This window comes from Lontra canadensis, unplaced genomic scaffold, assembly GCF_010015895.1.
Source record: "Lontra canadensis isolate GAN:19392208 unplaced genomic scaffold, GSC_riverotter_1.0 scaffold44, whole genome shotgun sequence".
Lineage (NCBI taxonomy): Eukaryota > Metazoa > Chordata > Mammalia > Carnivora > Mustelidae > Lontra > Lontra canadensis.
Window position 1 is genome coordinate 7,938,846 of NW_022631038.1, and position 22,891 is coordinate 7,961,736.

General features: G+C 40.0%; 1 protein-coding gene across 1 annotated transcript in view; it reads right to left on the minus strand.

Moving 5' to 3' along the window:
• Positions 1 to 22,891, minus strand: part of DOK6 (docking protein 6) — a 367,977-nt gene that overhangs the window by 67,397 nt on the left and 277,689 nt on the right. Inside the window, exon 6 of the mRNA XM_032872255.1 lies at positions 12,740 to 12,878. Coding sequence (XP_032728146.1) covers positions 12,740 to 12,878 — 139 coding nt within the window. The remainder of the gene's footprint in view (positions 1 to 12,739; positions 12,879 to 22,891) is intronic.

Consider the following 22,891-nt stretch of genomic DNA (forward strand, 5'->3'; position numbering starts at 1 on the left):
CAGGTCTTGTCCACCATATCTCAGATGTTTAAGTCTTCCTCTGCACATCGGAGAATCCATTCCTCAGTCAGTGTTCAGAACCAGGCATCGAGCCTGCTCACCGACCATCAGGCCCTTCTGCTCCATGTCTTCCGATGGAGTCGAGTCACCGGGAGCACAAAATATGCGTTACTTTTGTGGAGGATTCAGGATGCCTGCATTCAAACACAGGGTGTCTGGGCTCCTGCCTCTTAAATCTGGGCCAACTGATGATTGCTTTGATGAATCATGCAAGTAGACATGACATCACGTCTGTTTTGGTTCTGCCTTCAACCTCTACGGCAGACTCTCTTTCCCTCTGCCTGTCTTGAGTTATTGTGTAAGTCTGACTACTTGGGAGCCCTCCATGGTTGGAGGAAGACCAAGTTCATTGTGTGTGTGGGCCATGTCATTCGAGGTTTGAACCCTGCTTAGAAAGTCCAGCAGTTCTCATTTTACAGCTGGGAAATCAGAACCCCACAAATTCAGGGATTTGCTGAAGGTACATTCCCAACAAAACATTCCTCTCGGTTTCTGAGTGCACTGCCCTTTGGACTGTGATGTTGATCTCTCTTGGGAAAAATGAGTTTCCTCTCCAACATGCTACAATAGCAAAAATACAGCTCTGTACTTTGAAAGCACCTACCCTGCCAAGAAAAAGCAAGGAGGTCCCGAAATCTGGTGTAATTTTTGTCAAGGTACTGCCCACCAGCACCTTTTCCTGCTTTTATCGAAATAATTATTCTGGTTACCTTATTGCCTTATCCAATTTTCCTTCATTGTTTTGAGACTCTGCCTCCTTCTGTGATAATCACTAATGCTAATTCGTGTTCGCCTACATAAATTCATCTGTGTATTAACAAAAACCTGCTAACCAATTCATTTTACTTTTGCTCTGTATCTCCCCATTTATTGACCAGAAAATTTAAAGTCATATTTGCACTAAAGACACAGATCTCAACAACTGGGAGAGGAAAAAGTTAGCATTTCTGAGTCATTTGCTATGTGCCTGGCAATGTGCAAACTGGTTTTTCATAGGTTGTTCTATCTGATATCCATATAAATTGTCAATAATTACGTCATTTGAACTTTGTAGACAAGGAAAATGAGACTCAGAGGGATAATGTAATTTGTTCATGGTGACGCAGGCAGTGAGTGATGTCTCTGCGGCAATCAAGACCATGATGTTGATGAGAAAAAAAAATTCTTTCCCCTACATTTCAAGGTCTTCTAGCTGGACTAAAAATTAAAATTTACCTGAGACACTTTCACAGAGAAAAAAAAAAAAAACCGTAAGTTTTATTATGTGTGCAATGGAGGCCCAAGAATGAAATTGAAACCCAAGGTGGGAAGTTCTTATACTTTTAGACAAAGAGACAATAAATCTGTGAGGAACTGAAAGGACAAAGAAAACTTAACTTTAGGGGCTTCCATTAATAAGGAACTCTAAACAGAATTTGGGCAATGGTAATCAATTAGTGAAAAGTAACAAGGCAGGCTGACACAGGCTTCTCAGCTCTGAATTCCCCATCTCTGGTGTAAGAAGTTCTGCCTGTCTCCTGGAATAGGGAGGGTGCTTTTCACGTGGGAGATCTTTTTCCTGCTTTCAGGGGTACAGAGGAGGGTCTATTTTGAAAGTACGTGCAATGCTATTTTTTTTTTAATTTTTTTTTTTAAGATTTTATTTATTTACTTGACAGGGAGAGATCACAACTAGACAGAGAGGCAGGCAGAGAGAGAGAGAGGGGGAAGCAGGCTCCCTGCTGAGCAGAGAGCCCGATGCGGGACTCGATCCCAGGACCCTGAGATCATGACCTGAGCCGAAGGCAGCGGCTTAACCCACTGAGCCACCCAGGCGCCCACGTGCAATGCTATTTTTAAAGTAGCTTTAATTCAAAATAACCAATAAGCCAAAGTGGCACATTTGGGGGCAGACTGCCTTTAGTTCCCACAGTGTCACTTCCTCTTCACTAGTTCACTGTAAAATCAAGCCCTGGACCCCTCTTCTCCAGGGAGCAGATATGAGAATTGCACCAACTGGGTCAATTCCAGCAGACCAAGGCAGAACTGCGAACAACTCTCCCCTATGTTGAGAGGGGAGGGTCACAGTGGGTGCTCCCAGTCCTGGAGTTGCCATGCACGCACACACGCGCACACGCACGTACACGTGCCAGCTCGGCTGTCTGCACATCTTTTAGCAAACCCCAACTCTATTGCTGTCTTGTCTCAGGCAACACACTTATGTTTGTTTGTTTTTTTAAGACTCAATTTTTCCTTATCTCTAAATTGGCCTTAATATAATCCACCTCAAGTGTTGTTATAAATATTTCATAAGATGATGCTTTTAGAGGGAAGAGCGCAGTGTTTGTCCCATCTGAAGAGCTTGGTAGAAACTGCGGGCTTCCTGTTGCTGCTACTACCCGGGAGAGGCCACCAACATGAGGCCATCTGTGTGTACATGTGGTCAGGACACGGAAATGTGCCCAAACCGCGCTCTCGAAGGAATGGTGATGAAGGCAGTCAGCTTCTTAGATCCAAACCTAAGAGCTTAATAGAAGTACAAACCCCAAGAAACATGAATATGAGGGATGGATGGTCAGTATGGGCGGGTGGGAGAGGCAGGACCCAGGTGGGAGACGGTGAGCGATGATGGTAGCAAGGTGTGGTGTGCGTGCGTCTGCACACACACATAACACAAGTCAGGAGAGGCCGGTCTCAGCTTTTCTGGAATGATGAAGAGTTAAGATGTGAGTGGGTAAGTCAGCACATTTGCTAGTATGTCCAAGACAAGAGGGACTGGGTAGGGAAATCCGCTATGGAGATGCAACCCTCAAATACCCAAGTGGTCAGGGGACATGCTGAGGTACCACGTGGGAAGTGTGTCAGAGGTAAAACAAACAAAAGCAAAAACAAAAAAAGTCATGCTGCCTCATAAGGAAGTGGTGAAAACAAGCCCGGTGCCGGTGGAGAACATTTAGTTTATCTGTTCTTGGAAAAGAGCTCATGAAACTTGAAAACTGTATAGAAATAGAAACCCCAGAGACCTTTAGGCAGCCAAGCTCGGCACTGTTTGGATTTATTCAAACAGTCCTCTGAAGTTTGAAGGTTTACGGGCAATTGGTTTTTCACAGACTTGACTTAATTTTCAATAGGGGACCGCTCACACTTAATCTTCCATTTTATTCAAGATAAATGAAAAGGAATTAGAAGATACCTTGGTGAGTTGGTACAAGACTAACAAACACTACATCGTTTACAGAGTCATTTAATCGAAGTTGCTAGATGTCATTTAGTGTTGAACTTTGGAGAGGATTATTCTCTTTAAACTTGAACTAAAAATGGAAATTATCATTATATGTTTTAAACTATGTATTGACCACAATACTTTCATGGAGTATAAAAAAGCTGAGCTTTAGAACAATATCAGAAATCATTACAAACATAGGCATAAGGAGTTTGAACACCGTTCTTATCTGTCATCAGTAATGCCTTTAAGAATATGTATATTCTTTACTCATCTGTCCATCTATTTGTAAGTAGATGCATTTATAGGCTACTCTCTGAATATAGGAAACATGAGAATACATACTGGAACATTAAATTTCACACCTGTTGTCAATAAAATGTTCACTGTCTCTTGGTTTCAAAATGTACAAATAGCTAGAGGCTGTATTAAAGTTTATATAATTAATTTCCAATGTCTGCACATAATGAAAGCTGGCATGAACTTTTTACAGTGGTTATAAAATTTTACCCACTTAAAAATAAAGCTAACTTTTTTTTTCTTTCCAGCCATTTTATGACTTAGCTAATAACTGGGCTTTTACTCAAGACCGGCTGGTATTCTAACACTCGGAGTAGATACTATTATAGCTCCTTCCTTTCCTCTTTTTTTTTTTTTTTTTAAAAGATTTTATTTATTTATTTGACAGACAGAGATCACAAGTAGGCAGAGGCAGGCAGAGAGAGAGAGGGAGGGAAGCAGGCTCACTGCTGAGCAGAGAGCCCGATGCAGGGCTCAATCCCAGGACCCTGAGATCATGGCCTGAGCTGAAGGCAGGGGCTTTAACCCACTGAGGCACCCAGGCGCCCCCTTCCCTCTTTTAAGGAAAGGTAACTAAAACACAGCAAAGGTAAGCACCTTACACAAGGTCGCACAGCTCTTTCTCCAGAGTCAACCTGGTTAGCCAATATCCTGCCCTGTTTCAACCAATACATGTGCATTCATTGGATACATCTCCAAAATTGACAACTACACTCATACTTTGAAAGTAAGCTTAATTAACTGCCCATGTAATTCTTACATCAATTTTTGTAGATTTTTGTTTGCCCACTACTGGTCTACATTCTTTCTTCTATTTTTACAACACTGTCCTAAAAAGAAGACAGTCTGATTCTTTGGGTTTTATGTGTATATGCCATAATTGTATGTTTGTATGCTGAATTATCTTAATTGACCTTTGAAATCTATTGTTTCTCTTTAAGAAAATCATTCTCATAATTGCCATGAGCAGATTGTATGGCCATGAATAAATAAGATGGCATAGTTAAAAAGATAAGAGAGAAAATCATTCGTACAGAGTTTACTCATTATTCTTTGATTCCAGCAATACAAATGAAAGAACAAATTTATATTTTTTAACATGAAAAATTGTACTCTTTTATGTCAGGCAGTCATTTTCCTTACACATTATTAACTCTAATCAAGTTGATTAAATGTAAAAAATATATATATAATGCATTTTCTGAAGTGACACCTAGAGCATCTACAGCAAATTTTAAGAAAAAAGAACACGATATAAATAAAATATGTGCTATTACATTATTTTACAACACCACTTGCTAGAAAAATTACACATTGACCTCTCCCCATTTCCAACTCATTGGTGCATTTACGCAGAAATGAGTATTTTTCTTCCTGTCTGTGTGTTTGTTTAGAGACCACATTTTCTTTAATGTTCTGACACTGGAACAACAGTAAGTAAATGGATTAATTAGGATCACAGGTCCACTTTAGTTATCAACTATAATCATTTGTTCTAATCGGGCTTATATCACTTCATTACAATCAGTGTCTATCAATCAGTAAAAGAGAATTTCGCAAATATGCAAATGGAATTTCCCAGCAGGGAACTGGCCATTGTCAGTAGTAATGAAGGCTCTTGTCTTATGATTAATAATTGATAATATTGAGCAATAGAATCATGAATAGAACTTTGAAGAATGAATTTATGAGCAGATAATCCTATATATTAGATGTGACACATCACTTGCAATCACAAATCACACATTTAACCTTTTCCTAGAATTTCTTAAAGTTCATTGAATATACCTAGAAAAGAAATTGTAAAACGTGTTAAAATTTTTCTGTGTACTACTCGTCAGAGTATTTTGCTTCCAACATTTTTTTTTTTACATTTTCAGTGTAGGAAAACTAGTTATTATTATTATTATTATTATTATTTATTTTTTTTTTTTTTGGTAGGGACAGATTCCTGTAAAATGTGGATATGAAGAATGCCTTCACTAGAAGGAGAGCCAAACTACCTGGGAGAGAGCCCATTCTGGAAGGCTTTCTCATTTCTTCACCAAATTATAAATGAGCCCATGGTATTCCTGATCTTAAAAGATCTATGTACTTGAAAAGAATTGAAGGATATTATTCGGCTATCCTTGGGAATAACATTGGAGTGTCTTCACAATACTTCTTAAAACAAGATCTATAAAAAACACCTCAAACTCAACATCCAAAAAACAGGTAATCATGTCAAAAAATGGGCAGAAAACATGAACAGATGCTTCTCCAAAGAAGACATACAAATGGCTAGCAGACACATGAAAAAATGTTCATCATTGTTAGCCATCAGGGAAATTCAGATTAAAACCACATTGAAATACCACCTTACATCAGTTAGAATGGCCAAGGTTAACAAGACAAGAAACAACAAGTGTTGGAGAGGATGTGGACAAAGGGGAACTCTCTTATACTGTTGGTGGGAATGCAAGTCGGTGCAGCCACTTTGGAAAGCAGAGTGGAAATTCCTTAAAAAATTAAAAATAGAGCTACCCTATGACCCTGCAATTGCACTACTGGGTATTTACCCCAAGGATACAGATGTAGTGAAAAGAAGGGCCATCTGCACCCCAATGTTTATAGCAGCAATGGCCACAGTCATCAAACTGTGGAAAGAGCCAAGATGTCTTTCAACAGATGAATGGATAAAGAAGATATGGTCCACATATACAATGGAGTATTATGCCTCCATCAGAAAAGATGAATACCCAACTTTTGTATCAACATGGACGGGACTGAGGGAGATTATGCTGAGTGAAATAAATCAAGCACAGAGAGTCAATTATCATATGGTTTCACTTACTCGTGGAGCATAAGGAATAACACAGAGGACATTAGGAGAAGGAAAGGAAAGATGAACTGGGGGAAATCGGAGGGGGAGACGAAGCATGAGAGACCGTGGACTCTGAGAAACAAACTGAGGGTTTTGGAGGGGATGGGGGTAGTGGGGGTGGATGAGCCTGGTGGTGAGTATTAAGGAGGGCACGTATTGCTTGGAGCACTGGGTGTGGTGCATAAACAATGAATCTTGGAACACTGAAAAAAGTAAAATTAAATAAAAAAAAGTATTATGCACACTCTAAGATGCCATCAGTTGAAAGACAAAACACAATTTTATGTAGCACTACGAAAGAATAGAGCTATCAATTAACCTGTAACTCATATTTGACTCGAGAGATGTTAAAATGTGAAGAACATGTGCATCTTGGAACTGGTGAACTGTCATAATAGTGTTTCGCTATTCACGTAACTATTTACACCAAAAAAAAAAAAAAAAAAGTCTTTTCAGGGCTTATGTGGGTAAGTTCTGTGATACACTATAATTCTAGGAGGGCAAATTCCCTTAATTTCTCATGGCTATTTGAATTAGTTTTCCAGGAAGCTGGCTTCATTCTTTCTTCCCCTGTGCTTCTCTCCCTTTGCCTTTCCCTGAGATGTTTTTGTCATTGGTAAGGTGACACCATCACAAAATTTCCATCAAAGATGTTAAAACCACCCCTTGGGCTCATTCTCATGGGTCATGTATGACAATGGCGCCTCTCCAGAAATTCTTTCCATCTTACATTTATAAAAAGAAGTAACAGAATTTGTTTTTAAACTGTTATTTTTCAAAAGGTTTATTGTTTTTGGAACAGTGAGGTTTTTTAGTTCGTTAAGTGTGTGAGCTTAACTTGCTTTTATTCTTTTATTTCTAGTAACAGAAGCATGTAAAATGACAAATAATGGAGAAGGAAACCACTCTTTGTTTTCTAAGCAAGAAATTTTACATGAGGCTCTGTTATTCTTTTTTTTCTATCCACCAGAGCTTAGGACAACAATAGGATTGATAGCTTTGGACAGCAGTGCACAGGCCAGCCCTGCTGGTGGTGTTCGGGGCATTAAAACAATCTTGCTATCTTGCTGATATTTTAATAACACTGGTGCTATTTGTCTTTAAACTACACAAAATTGTTCTGGTGGCCAAGTGGCAAAAACTACTGGAAATAAGAGCACTCCAAACCCTGTTTTTAAAAGGATACACTGTAATTCTCATTATGGGAAACTGTCCTTCTGCAAATAGGCTTCTAAATTACTTGTAATGTTACTAATGACAGTACCCTGCTCCTTTTCTTTACTTATTTCTTATTTATTTATATCAGGAAAATTCACTGAAAAAATTTATTCTTGTCTTCTCAGTTGCTCCTTACCTATGGGCATCTTATAACACATGTAAAGTTATGAACACAAAAACCAACTTTAAAAAAGAACTTCTTTTCATATTGTGTGTGTAACAGATCCATGAAAATTAAAAAATTATTTCAAGGCATCTGAGGTCTTGTCACCTCCGCTGATTTTAGCCTCACCAGGCAGAATCACAAGGGCACATTTTGTGATGGTTTCTAATGAACAGCTTCTATCACAAAGACAAGAAAAATTTCCTTGATAATGCTAAACATGGATGGCAGAGGACCTATAAATGATTTTAGGAACAGCACTCAAAGAACTCTGCTGGTTCTAAGAACAAGAACGATCTCCGTGAAATGCAAATTCTAGCGATGCCATTTGCTTACCCATCTAGCTTTAATCATTTCCTCAGGGATTTGAGTCTTAGTGAATCTCTCAGAATGACTTCTAGTTCAAAATTTACGACTGTGGCTTCAATCTCCCGTGCACCTCAAAACCAAAACTGTCCTCTGAAATAAGACGCTTTGATGTTAACAGCTAAAGAAAATATAGAGGACCGTTAGCCCCTTTTGTGAGCATTTTCGGATTCCCACTTGGACAGGAGAGTGAGAAGCTGATGCCCTACACGTGGAAGCCAGAGGGGAAGCGTGTCTTCTTGTAGTGCAGAATTCATTCCTTATGGAGCTTTAATTAAGGACCTTCCGATAAGCTGGTGCTCTGAGAAATCGGTCAGGGTCCATTGAGCTCAAGGACTCAAGGGGTGTTTTCAGTAATTCGGACCAAAATCGCGTGATGCCATCATCTCACCAGCATGAGGAAGGCCTGGAAAATGTTTGATATTTCAAGGAGTAAAAGGAATGAGATCATCTTACTCAGGCAGTGTAAGTTACTTGATGCCACAAACTTTCACGTCACGTGAGAGAAGGAACTTCTTTGCTCTTCTGTGTATCACCAGGCAGCTTAGTGAACAGCGTAAACCCTTTACAATCTTGTGAATGGTTAATCCATGGCTAAGCTCTACTTAGAAACTTCTGGTGTTGGTTAATAGTAACTAATTCTTGTGTCATCTTTCTCAGTGAAGGAAATGAAAAAAAAATATTTTTTTAGTTTTATTTTTTCAGTGTTCCAAGATTCATTGTTTATGCACCACACCCAGGGCTCCATGCAATTCGTGCCCTCCTTAATACCCACCACCAGGCTCACCCATCCTCTCAGCCCCCTCCCCTCCAAAACCTTCCGTTTGTTTCTCAGAGTCCGCAGTCTCTCATGGTTCATCTCCCCCTCTGATTTCCCCCAGTTCTCTTCTCCTCTCCATCTCCCCATGTCCTCCGTGTTATTTTTAATAGCCTTACTGATTTAATGATTCTTGTTATCCAGTACTCTATAGTGCAAATGTACTGTTTTGTTCACAAGGCTGGGAATTTTTTTTAGATATAGATTTTTTTTTATTCTTTATTTTTTTTAGATATCAGATTCTTTAAACAAGAACAGAAACATTGCCTAACTTAGATCATGGAGCTATATGAAAATAAGTTTATTCTTGTGTCCCCCCTCACCCCCAGGAAGGAAGGTAATAAACATGGGCAAACCTAGGTTCTAACTAACCACACATGGGGTGTCAAAAGATTATATTGAATTTTCTGTTACAGTTAAGAAATGGTTGTTAAGATATTATTTCTCATATACATTTGTTTATATGTAAGACAGTAACACTGTTAAATCACCTCTCTTTATTTAAAAAAAATTTTAAAAAAGATCTTATTTATTTATTTGAGAGAGAGAGCATGAGAGGGGAGAAGGTCAGAGGGAGAAGCAGACTCCTCATGTTGCTGAGAGCCTGATGTGGGACTTGATCCTGGAAATCGGGGATCATGACCTTAGCCGAAGGCAGTCGCTTAATCAACTGAGGCACCCGGGCGCCCAAATCACCTCTCTTTAAAAGGATGAAAGTAAATGTGCCAGTAGTCTTAATAACAACGTTCGGGGCCATTTATTACTTGTATAGCTCATTCCTAATTTGATCTAGTAACAAATGTAAATGTGATAAAACTATGTAGGCATTTTCTACGTGCTCAGTAACAATCTGACACGGACCATTTTTAAAACTGGAAAGCCAACGAGCAGCATCACCTTCTGATTTTGTAGGAGTCACGTAATAAGTATGATGCATCGTTTTTATATCTGAAGTTCGGGGCTATCTTTCTAGCTCTCAAACTGTACTTCTGCCCAGTTGATAGCACAGGCCTTTCTTTTCCTTAAATAAGCAAATGAAGCATTAGAGGGTGTTTAACTACTATTTCACAGTCGTCGGAATTTCTTCTTTCAAAGAGATTTGTGCATGTCGAGGCAGTCTCTTAAAAGAAAAAGTAAAAATTATGTCTGGGAGCCCTGGAAATGTTTACTTAGGGTCCCAGAATGTGAGGAATGTTGGGAGTTGTCAGGTCAGGTCTTGGTAGCACGCTGTCTGAAAAACATCAGCTTGGCTTCCTGGGAAGAATGCACGACGTAGGAAATAATCGTAGGAGTCCGAACCTTCAGAGAAAAGCATAGCTGTGCGATTGTGTTCGAAATTAAATCAAATGCTCTATTTGCATGTGTGCACCAAACTGATGGGGTCTTTGATGTCGTGATTTTTAGAAATATCTGGTTTCTTTGGTGAGCCTGCTATTTAAACACCTGCCCCACTCTTCCATCTCCGAGCACCCGGGTACCTGATGCACCCCATGGGGCAACCCCCCGCACCCCCAGGGGTAGACTGCCTGAAATCTAAGTCAGTGCAGGGCTGGTCTTGAACCCCAAACAGCAACTGCCTGGCTCGGCTCCGGGGACATGCTTCTCGGCCACACAGGACATTATCATGTTTATCACCCACCACAAGCATCAATAGCAAATGCGAATTTAATTTTGTTTTGCAAATTTTTTGGCACAAGATTGTTAGACATACTTGAAAGGGATTGAAAGATATTATGTAGAGACAGTTGGGAATAACAATTAAGAGTCTTCACAAACATTGCAAGTCTTATAATTATTCAAAATCACTCCTACAGATGGATCACTATCGTAATAATGAACCTTTTCGTGGTACTTGCCATGTGCCAGGCCTGTTCTCAGTACTTTATAGATTTTAATGCACAAGTACCTCATAACAACCAAAGAAGTAGGACTATTATATCCTCATTTTACAGATAAAGGAAATTGAGACATTTAGAAGTTAATATTCCAAGGTGCCCAAGGTGATAAGAGCCAGGAAGTGGTGGAAATGGGATATGAACTCAGGAGACATACCCAGTGCTCTCCTTTACAGCAGACAATATGGTTTTGTCAAAGAGCTCTTGGCATGTCCTTCACAACAGTACAATTAAATAACTGTACTCATAAGCTTTTTGCCTGTTCAGAGCAGCTATAAGTAAAGCTACTGTTAAGTGTAGTTAATTGTTAACTGTTAACTAGCAGCAAGTGACATGGCACTGTAAATTTTGGTTGCAAACATCAGTAGATTCTGAAATAATTTGGAATTTGGTAGTTATAGTTTCTCACTGATTTAAGCCCTTGGATAAATGTCATATTAATTAGGTAACTGTTAAAATGGTTTACAGTTAACCCAAATCTTTCTAGGAGACTAAGTTATACCAGTGTCTTATTAATGCTTCTACAATTAATCACACAATCATATTAATAATCTTACTAATGTTCAGGCCACTCATTCATCCCTATGAAAGGCCCTTCGTCCTGCATAAGACCTGGTTTTCACTTGTCACACTGAGGTATTAAGAAAGCTCTTTATTTTTTTGTTTTATTTTATTTTAAATTTTTATTTATTTAACTGACAGAGAGAGAGAGCACAAGCAGGCAGAGGGAGAGAGAGAACCAGGCTCCCTGATGAGTAAGGAGCCTGACACAGGGCTTGATCCCAGGACCCCAGGATCATGACCTGAGCCAAAGGCAGTTGCTTAACCAACTGAGCCACCCAGGTGCTCCAGGAAAAGTCTTTAAAGCTCTTCCTAGATAGATAAAAATGTGTATGTAGTATTGGCAAAATTAGAAATGCGTTAAGAATAACAAGATCATTTGCTAAATTACTTTTTGTTTTGTTATACCTAAACGATAATTTTGTATGTGTCAAAAATATTATGTAATGGAGAATTTAAAAAATCAAAACAAATGTAATACTACATATAGAACTCTGTCGTCTTTAAACTGGAACAGAATGATGAGTGTCATTCCAGTGAGTAACCCACTTACGTCCCCAAACTCCATTTGTTCCTTCATTAATGAAATCTAATGCTTCTCCATAAATCTTGAAGAATGGTCACCTCTTAAGATTATGACCAATAATCACCCCATTATTTGCCTTTCCAAGAAGTTAGTAGCAACACTTAAAATTTTTCCTCAGCTACTTGTAAAAGTTGCGGTTTCAGATTCTTTACTAAATGATTTCTTAGCTTGACCACAAAGCTGTAGTATAGTTCCTTATACTGTTGGGAAACAGTGTAAGGTCCTTCTGAAAATATTTTATGACTGGCTCTGAAACACGTGCAGAAAGTGTTAGAAGTTTCAGAGAATCCAGGACAAACAAAGACAAAAAGAAAGTAGAATCCTTTCTGGGGGTAACTAAATTTCCCTGTTTATTTTGCCCCCCCCCCCCAGTTGAATCTCTATGCAGAGATATACAGGGAGCACTGCTTTGTAATTCACTCTCTATGCATCCCAACCCTCTTTAGGTAACTGTGCCAACAGGTCACGGGGAGATATATGGAGCACACAGCTCCCCACCCGTGGCCACAAAGAACTTCTTTGGGCGTATGCTGAATAGGGCATTAGAGACATGGGATTCGGTACCTGGGGTGAGCTCTTGGGGCGGAGTTGGGGGTGGGGGTGGACACCAGGGTGCTGACGTGAATGGGCCCACAGATACATGATGTGCACCAGACCTCAGCGACATTCATTTCCAAGCTGTTAGGTTACCGAGGAAAGGAGCCTTACCCGGGCCTTCTGCTCCATTTCTAGCATTAATCTTTCATGTTGCTCAGCTATGGCCAGTGTCGCGGAATGGACCTTCTGATAGATCATTTCTCCTTCCCTTGTTTGAAAAGTGAATAGTCCTTCTCCTGTGTCACACATTCTGTGAGAATAGAGATAGGGAAAGAGATGGGTCTTCATGTGTTCAAGTGCGTAACAGTTCTCCATGTAAAAGACGCCCGTGCCCTGTGTCACCCTCCTCCTTGACTTCCACGGGAGCTAGGGAAGTGGATTCAGGCTTGACCGAGCCAACCAACCAACAAGCACATCTTTAAATGGTACATGAGACGGAACGAAGGGCAAAAACCCATGTCTGTTTGGAATTTTAAAAATGAAGTGTTCACAACCCTGGACAGAAACAAGACACAAGTGGGTTCAGCCATTGCCACGCAGCACTCGCCTGTCTTACGAATCCAAACAAGTAGTTGTTTCCTTTAAGGATTTTCACATTTGTGTTATCATAACACTATTTCCTAGGATTCGAGAGCTCTTGAAATGTAAAGAACTTAAGAAAAATCTTCAATTTTATACTCGCTCTTGGAGGCACCAAGAAGACTGTGCATTTTTTAGTTTATGGATTTGCACACATAGGCTGAAGCTGTGATTTAAACCGAGCGATCCTTAAGCAGATCTTGTGAATCCAAGAAATGCCCCGGCATAAAGAAGACCCTATTTGGATGTGAGGATATTTGGCTTGAATTTTGGCTTTGCCACTTACCAGCAGTGTGATCTGGGACAAGTTAAATAACTTGCCTATTCCTCCTTTCACATTTCTAACATAGGAAAAATAACCGTACTCATCTCACAAGATCCTTATGACAATTGAAAGACCAATCTAAAATATCCACCATAGAGAAAAGAGTGATTTAATTTCAGTATTTTTATCTGGTGAACTATTACGCAGAAATCACTAGGTCATTTCTAGAGCATATAATAACGGTAGAAGTTCTACTATGTACATTCAAGAGGGAAAAATTAGAATAAAAATTCTTTTTCAATTATTTAATTATAATTACCTTTTTAAAACATGGCTTTATTGGAATAAAACCACTGACACCTTGCTAAGCAATAGGATTCTTGGTTAATTTTATTAACAAAGACTAATTCTAAGATGAAAAATATTTCTAATTTAATGCTTTAAGCCAGCTTTTAAAAATAACTGGAGACCCTCAGAAAGACCCATGCACTCTCACTATGATGCTATCTACTCAGATATTGGCTGGAGCGCTGTGCCGTTGGTTTTCAGATTAGAACACTGGAAGATTTGCACAAGGTTCATGAGGTCAAACCATGTCTTCCAGCACCAAAAAGATTTTGCATTCTTCTCTATGGCTCTCCAAGGAGTTTTCGGTGGAAAAGAAATGTCTCAAGAGGCGTCAGACATCACAGAGGCTACAGAAGCTATCCCGTAGGGCCCCATAGAGCTAGCACTTAGCTTCCGTGAAAAAGATCTTAATAAAATTCACACAGCGTGAAATGGAAAGTCTGGGGGGAAAATGAAGCGTTTTCACAAAGTGAAACAAATGAGCTTTCTTTGTTGATTCAGAGGAGTCCAGAAGTCCACCAGTCGGAGCGGGGCAGGGACTGACACGTGGCGAGCCGGCTAGTTCCGACGAGGGCTCTGCTCCTTGTCCTGTGAAAGCACCGCGTAGGACCCCTCGGAGATGAGACAATGAAGACACCGACTGTCATTTCTTACTCAGTCACCGACTGGGGGGCCCACCCTTGCCCACATCCTGGGACTCAGCTGCCCGGAAAGGGTTTGGAAGCTTATGGGGGGTTTCCTCCAGCCTCTGAAACACAGACTCCTGTCCTCTCCAGCCTTTCTTGGATCATCAAACAAGGCCTTAAAACACACTAGCTTTAAAAAGTGGAGACAATTGCAGTCAAAGATGGTCTTTCTTCAACGCAGGTACCTACAGCCAAGCTGCTCACACTCCTTCGGTAAAATTAGTTCTTACTTAGTGACTTTCGTCTGCAGTGTTGGAAGGAACAGCTTAGGTTTCCCTGCTTAGTGTTTAAAACATGTTATCTTGGGGCTCATAAGAAGCAGATACAGATATTTATTCCTTCTTAGATGTCTGAAGAGTTTTCGGGGAGCAAGCTGGTACTAGAGAAGATGGGGAGAGATGAAGTCATTTCGACTTGCTACTCCACGTGTGGTCCACAGACCCACCCCTGGCCTCACTAGGAGCCTGTCCGGATTAACAGAATGGAACTGTGTATCCTAGACCCCAGGTGACTCCTCTGCACGTTATAGTTTGGGAAGCACAGGCATATCGAACTCTTTCTACACGTCACCATTTCATTGAAGGGGAGACAGAGATCACACTTGGGCCCCAAATGAGGATAATCAGAAGCTGTGTTTGTATAGCTTCAGACAGTGACATAGGACGCTGAAGGTCAGAAAGGAAACATCATGACAAAAGGAACAAAAAAACCTAAAAGAACCTTTTCCTTAACTTGGGAAGAGCTGAGACAGAGGTGCTACCCGCATTTGAGTAGCCTAATCCCCTTGCCACTAACATGCACATTCCGCGATCGCATTTATTTGGAGAAAAGGTGACAATTGGATACTGTATGTTGGTCTTGGCTCCAAACTGAATTTGATGGAAATTTATATACAATTACAATCGTTAGCGCTCTTTCTACTTAGCAAGGTGTTTTCACAAAATTCATATTTTTTCTTACCAAAAATTGAATGTCATAGAATATCCTAAGTTTCCTTCGGCTTTAAGGAACAAACCTCATAAAAATTCTAAGTAGGACTGATACATTAAGTTCCAGGGTATTGTTTTGTTTTTTGCTTTTGACATTGTGACCTAGGGGACATTAGAATAGCATAGGATCCGAAGGTCAAAAGGCACAGATGTCAACCATCATGTCATGGCCGGTGATGTTCATTTATCCCGTATTTACCGGGCAGGTACAGTAAGCCAGGCACTGTCCTGAGCCTGAGGATGGAAAGGATGGAGACTACACGACTCAATGCCTCTGAGGCTCTACAAGGAGTGGGGAAAACAGGCATTGTTGGGAGAACGACACACTTACCTGTAGTTTAAGTGCTAGCAGGCAGAAGGACGGGGCCAACAGGAGGTAATGGGGGGTTGACCAGGACACATTATTTTACCAGTTCAGTCCCTTATCTATAAAACTGGGGCAAAAAGACTTGGTTACAAGGTTGTTTCCATTTGGTCAGGGAGGGATTAATCCAGCAGGCCACGGGCACCCAAACCCTGCACGTTCTGAAGAAAGGCCTGTGTTTGGGCTGGGGGTGGGGGTTGGGGTGGACGTGGGAGGGATGGTCCTTTGGCCAGTTTCATGAGTCTTGGTTGGGAATATGCAGCCTGATAAGAGTGAATTTTTGTGTGTCTGAGGCCTTGAGCCATGCTGTACCAGTATGACTGGATGAGTTTATCCTAATATGATGCTTATTTTGCTCCGGTGGAGGCTGGAGTCGAGTGACTCAGCCTGCCCATGTGACTGATCCTTAGAAAAAACCCTGATGGTAAGGCTTGCTGTAGCTCCCCCAGTTAACAAGTCTTCTCAGGTCTTTCACACACCATCGTCGGGGGGACAAGTGTGTCCCGTGTGACTGTCCTGGAATGGGGGCGTGGGGGGTGTTCCTGGAAGCCTGAGCCTGTCCCTTCTGGCCTTCCTTCCTTCTCTGCACTTTCACTAGAACAACCTAACTATGAGCAGCGTAGCCTTCTCTGAGTCCCGTGTCTTCCTAGAGAAACACCAAGCCTGAGGGTGGTGTTGGGGACCCTCCACTCTAGGCAGCTGGCGTGTGTTATGTCGTCAATAGGGTTCCACAGAGTAAGAGTCTAAGAAAATCCTAGTATTTTCCGTTAGTGGCTCTTTTCCTTTCCTTTTCTTTCTTTTTCTTTTCTTCCTTTCTTTCTTCTTCTTTCTTCTTTTCTCCTTCCTTCCTGCCTTCCAGATTTTATTTATTTATTTGAAAGAGAGCAAGAGAGGCATGAGCTGGCGGGGGGGGGCAGGCAGACTCCCACTGAGCAGGGAGCCCAATGCAGGACTCCATCCCAAGACTCCAGGATCATGACCTGCGCCGAAGACAGATGCTTTACCAACTGAGCCACCCAGGCACCCCTCGAGGGCTCTTGTTCAAATTCCCTTTATCCTCTCCTTCTCTAGCCCATCTCGCCACTCACTTCCACAGTCATTCGAAATAACTAGTCTCTGCTGTGTTCTAATAAGGACCAACCAGAGATGACGTGAATGAATGTCTGTGTTCACAGGAAACAGAACCCCAAGTGAGGGGCTCCGCTATGCGGGGTTCTCCCAGTTCTGCTCAAAGGGGAGAGACAGCTCTAAAAGAGGGTCCCAGGGAAGAAAATCTCTTAAGAACATGCCCTACGTACCACGTAAGCTATTAAGGATGCCCTCCTTTTCCTGCCTTTAAGTCTCAAACTTAACTCTGTCTGAAGGGTTAAGTCCCAGTCTTTTTCCCAATCACAAGCAAAAGAAATTCACCCAAACAAAAGTTATGGAAATATTTTACTTTTAAAAAGTGAACATAGAGAGTGCCTGGGTGGCTCAGTGGGTTAAGCCTCTGCCTTTGGCTCAGGTCATGATCTCAGGGTCTGGGATCAAGCCCCACATCGGGCTCTCTGCTCAGCAGGGAGCCTGCTTCCTCCTCTTTCTCTGCCTGCCTCTGCCTACTTGTGATTTCTCTCTCTGTGTGTCAAATAAATAAATAAAATCTTAAAAAAAACAGTGAGCATAGATACTTTAGAATAGGTATCTGTGGGCCCTTAGATGCAATTTTACTATAGACAATCTGTCCAACTCTGGCAACGTTGTCCACGTTCAAAGCTGTATGACTTCATTCTCAGTGTAAGTTTTGCAAGATTGTAGATATATTTCATGACCAAATATTTACCCTCCGTGCACACAAAATTTTAAACCCTCAGCAATGGAGACGGGCAGGAGCACTTTCCTGAAAACCCTGTGGTGTATCTATTCAGTATTTAAAATTTAATGTTTAATTATAGAAAGTAATGAAATTCTTCAAAGCACAGACTTTCTGCCGAGCAGTTAAAACCAATTAACACTTTTATTCCATTAATGGTTTAATCTTTATTGTCCTTTAACAATGCAGGCATTCCACTTTCCTTTTAGCAGCTATGAAAAGTAGCTGAAGTTTCTCTCTATGGGCTCTTAGTCTGATTTGGATCTGGGTAAGAAAGTGCAAGCAAAATGGACAAACAGACAGAAGCAATTGGATAGCAAGTCTGGAAACAGATCCGCTTCATATGAGAGGTAAATACGGAAGGAAAGTGTCATCTCCAGTCTGTGAGGGAAACTGGACCCTCCAATAAGCTGTGATGGACACTGGTCGTTAGAAAAAATACTGGATCCACGTCTCTGCCTCCAGTGACATAAATTGCAGAGAAAGGAAGTAAAAAAAAAAAATAGTAGAAGAAAATAGGGAAGAATTCCTATATAAACGCAGGAAGAAGGAGTTTCAAGCTATGATCCAAGCCAAAAGGTGACAAAAGAAAAAAAAAGAATGACTCTGCCTGAAAAAAGAACTTTTTTTTTTTAAATAAAAAAGATTTCATACACATGAGCAGGCAAATAAAAACTAGGAAAACTATTTGGAACTCACAACACCTGATAACTTCTCACCTATAAAGTACGTATATTATGTCAGTACTTTTTTCAGAGGTTTAAACATTAAATGAATTAATATATGTAAATCTTAAAACAGTGTATGTTATGATTATTACTCATTAAATAGTAGTACTATTGTCACTACTACTATTAAAATAGATACCTAAAACACAATACTAAATGAGAAAAGGGTGACAGTAATATGTATACTGGACGGACATTTTAATAAAGAAAAGTATGTCTTCGCTTGCATGTACATAAACTCTGGACAAATGCACAAGAGAGTAACTGTGCTTTCTAAAAAAGATTTATTTCTTATTTAGAGAAAGGGGGAGAGAGGGAGCACACATGCATGAGTGGGCTGGGGGGAGGGGCAGAGAGACTGAGTCTAGAAGACTCCACACTGAGCAGGGCAACCCTAGGACCCCAAGATCATGACCTTAGCAGAAACCAAGAGTGGGATGCTTGACTGACTGAGCCACCCAGGCGCCCCTCACTAATACTTCTTTATGTAAATCGTCAAGTTAAAAAGAGAAGTGCCATTAATTTATTAATTGGATTTAATTAATTAAAATTAATGTTAAGTTTTAAAGCAAGGGTCAGAGTACTCTCACAGGACTTTGGTGGAGATGTAGTGTTTAAAATGTACCTAGCTCAGTCTCTGTCACTAAGCAATTGCACTTTTACTGCTAAACTTATAAAATACTGTATTGATCATTTGGGGCCTCCCTTCCAACTGAAAAACACACACACACACACACACACACAAAATCTGTTTCCAGTGTAGCACAGACACCAGATCTGATTTCAAGAAGGGGCGGGGGGGGGGGGGTTTGCAGAGTTCCGGTTTCTAATGAATTGAAATAACAGCAACAATTGTAGCAACGGGAGAACAATAGCTAACCCCCAGGGGCCAAGGATTTAGGCCAGGCTTGGTGTTAAAGTCTGCGCATTACCCCACTGAGCCTCAAACACTGGCAAGGCCCTCACTGCTTTCCCCTACAGAAAACACAGTCCTAAGAGGGGAGGTGAAGGAATCTGCTCAAGGTCATTGAAATTTAAGTGTCTGAACCCAGACCCGTGATTTTAGAGGGAAGCTCATTATCGCTAAGCTCGATTTTGTTCATAGAAGATGAGAAGCAGAAAGGCACGCATAATTCTTTAATTAGGAACATTTCTGTAGTGGAGAGAAAGCGAGCACTCGGCACAGGGCTTGGGTTACACAATTTGAAGGTGCTCTCTCCTTCTCTGTGGCTGTTCCTTTTCTGTCAAAGCAAGTTCCTGAGGATATTTCTCTACGGTGTGCCCATAAATCAGTCAATTAATCAATAAAACAGGTGAATTACAATGAAACCCTCCCTGCAGTCCCCAATTCATGTCAAGTCCTTTGTAAGGAAGAAGGTAGGTGGAACATTTGCCGTCCTCTCTGCCTCTTGATGATATTATTCTATGGCTCCAAATATTCAATACGTATGGTGGCTGTTGGTTGATTTCACTGTTGGGACCTTCGGGATACAATGCTTCCCCTCAAACAAGTTGACAAACCTGATCCTTTAAGGAGATCCTGATTTTAGGTCAGGATCTGCTGAAAATTAGCTTCGTGACTTACATTTCTGATCCTTTATAAAACTAATTTTTTTAAATGAAAGAGTTGATCTAAATGATCTCGAGTGTACAGATTTGTTTGAAGATTCTCTAAGTCTTCCACTGGTGATGGCCAAATCACCATCACATTAATTAAACTACTTTCATCTTTTCGAATATTTTCAAAGTTTTAATTTTATTCTATTTTATTTACTTTTTATTACTTTTGAATTTTTTCCTTTGGTCCTTTTTCAACTCAATGCAAAAGTCAATCGAGTGTCCCCCAAATTTTGTAAATTCTTAAAAAGAGATACTTGTAAGATGCTTTTCTACTTACCTTCCTTTCTGCCTCAAAAATTTAGAACTGAAAAATCTAGCAGGTGAAGATGTAGAGTAAGTCATAACACTTTAGTTGTTCTTTAATTACCTCAACACATGATCACAAAGTACTACTATTATCCTTATTACATTGCTACATTAGATGTTTATGAGGGTTTAGGGCAAAAAAAAATTTTTAAAGGCTTACAGCTAATTTTATATTCATCCTGTATACATATCTCCTGGTGGCTTTATTGGAAAAATATTGGATACGCCTTGAGAATTAGGAGTGTAACATCCTTAACCCCCAGGGCCAATCACAAAAAGCACCCAAGGCTCCATTCACTTGTGGACTGAAATGACTGAAAATTATCAGTATGATGGCGACTTGACAAGTATTGATTTTGTGGTCCCTGACAATGAAAAAGCAAAATGAAACATAAAGGAGAGAATTTTCTTTTCTTTTCTTTTCTTTTTTAAGAACAATCCCCTGGCGTTAGTATATTCTTCCGAATGGAGCAGGGCCAAACCACCACAAAGAGAACAGAGATCGGCCTTACATTCCTGGCTGACGTATACTGTTCTTTTTTGAAACTGTTTGGGGGACGCTAGGTGTATAACCCATGAAACAGCTACTGACATAGACTCAAGCCGGATTTGTCTGGGATAGAGGCAATAACAAAAGCAAGTCAAGCGAAAACTTAAATTCTGTCATTTAGAAATTATACTTCCCTTTTAAAGTGAATTTGACTGCCAAGCTATGGTAGGAAAATTTTTAGTTTAACATGCAAGTTACTAATATTTGCTCACTGAATTAGAAGAGTTACACTTCTCTTCACCATTTTGAGAGGAACCTAAAAATGAGATCATTATATTTCTTCAGAGCAAAAGAGCCTATAATCAGGGTTTACAAATTGCGTTTTTATTCTCTTTTTATGCCAAACATAGTTAATGAAGGTAATTCTTAAATTAAAGATAATTTCAGTGTCTTAAGTGACTAGAGAGGAAAGTGTTTCAAGTGTAGCCAAAATTGAAAAGAAATGCAAGACGATACTTGATTTTCCATTGGTTTACTTTCTCACCTTACAATCTTGTCTTTTCTTTTTAGGTTATTTTTATGCATTCACTGACATTTTTTTGGACATCCACCAATCACATGTCAGGCACTGTATTAGCTTCTGGAAAATATTTTTAAAATTTTATTAAAAAAGAAATAAGTAGGGGCTCCTGGGTGGCTCAAGCGGTTAAGTGTCTGCCTTCAGCTCAGGTCGTGATCCCAGGGAGCTGGGGTCAGGGTCCCAGCTCAGCAGGGAGTCTGCTTCTCTCTCTCCCTCTGCCTCTCCACCTGCGTGTGTTCTTTGTCTCTCTTCCACTCAAATGAATAAATAAAATCTTAAAAAAAATAATAAACGTTAACTCATTAGTTGCATTTACTCTCATATATATTTACCTTTTCATTTAGAAACTCAGCAAATGAGTAGGTGATTATAGGAAATACTTAACATAATAATATGCTTTGGAGATTGAAAGCTAGTGAATTGGTTATGTTAAAATTTTCTCTATAGGTTTTTTAGTTGACAGATCACTGATACAGTATAACTTTTAGTCCTTCATTGCCATTATCAAAACAAGTCACCCAGTAAAATGACACAATCATTCTGATATACCGAGGGCAAATACTAATGGGTATTACAAAAGATGTAAATATATGTTTGAGGTTTTTCATTTGTTTTGCAGCAGAAATGAAAATTCAGTGCCATGGTGAAAATATGAATTGACTTAAATTTTAAAAAATTGAAGCATATCAAAAATTTTTTTTTGAAGAATGTCAAGTGTCATCTTTCCAGGTTAATAGATTTAAAACCTTACTTATTAAACTCCATTTAAACTTTAAATTGAATTCCTTTAAAAATCTGAATTGAGGGGTGCCTGGGTGGCTCAGTTAAGCATCTGCCTTCGGCTCAGGTCATGATTCCAGGGTCCTGGGATCGAGTCCCACATCAGGCTCCTTGCTTTGCAGGAAGCCCTCTTCTCCCTCTCCCACTCCCCCTGCTTGTGTTCCCTCTCTCGCTATGTCTCTCTGTATCAAATAAATAAATAAAATCTTAAAAGAAAATCTGAACTGGGAATATAATCAATGCTATCGTAACGGTGTTGTATGGTCACAGAGGGTTCCACTTGCCGTGAGTAGAGCATAACGTGTAGTGAAGCTGAATCATGAAGTTTTGCACCTGAAACCAATGTAAACTTGTGTGTCAATTAGACTTAAATAAAAAAAAAAATCTGAATTAAAAATATAGTGAACAGATCATTTGAGTCACCTTGAAAGTAGAAGCTAAGAAATGGAACCAGTATTTCCCCATCATAAATAAAAGTGTCAATTCTTTTATGTTCTCCCTTGGTATCTTTGCCTTTCTTAGGTTTAAGAGTCTGCTCATCAAGGTTCATATTGACGTATCCTAGTTAAGGACTGACCAACCATCTCTGTGTTTCCTCTGATGAATCAGGTACAAATTCGTATTATGGCACTCCTAATTTTACATGCCTTCTTCCCAATTAGATTTTTAATACAAGACA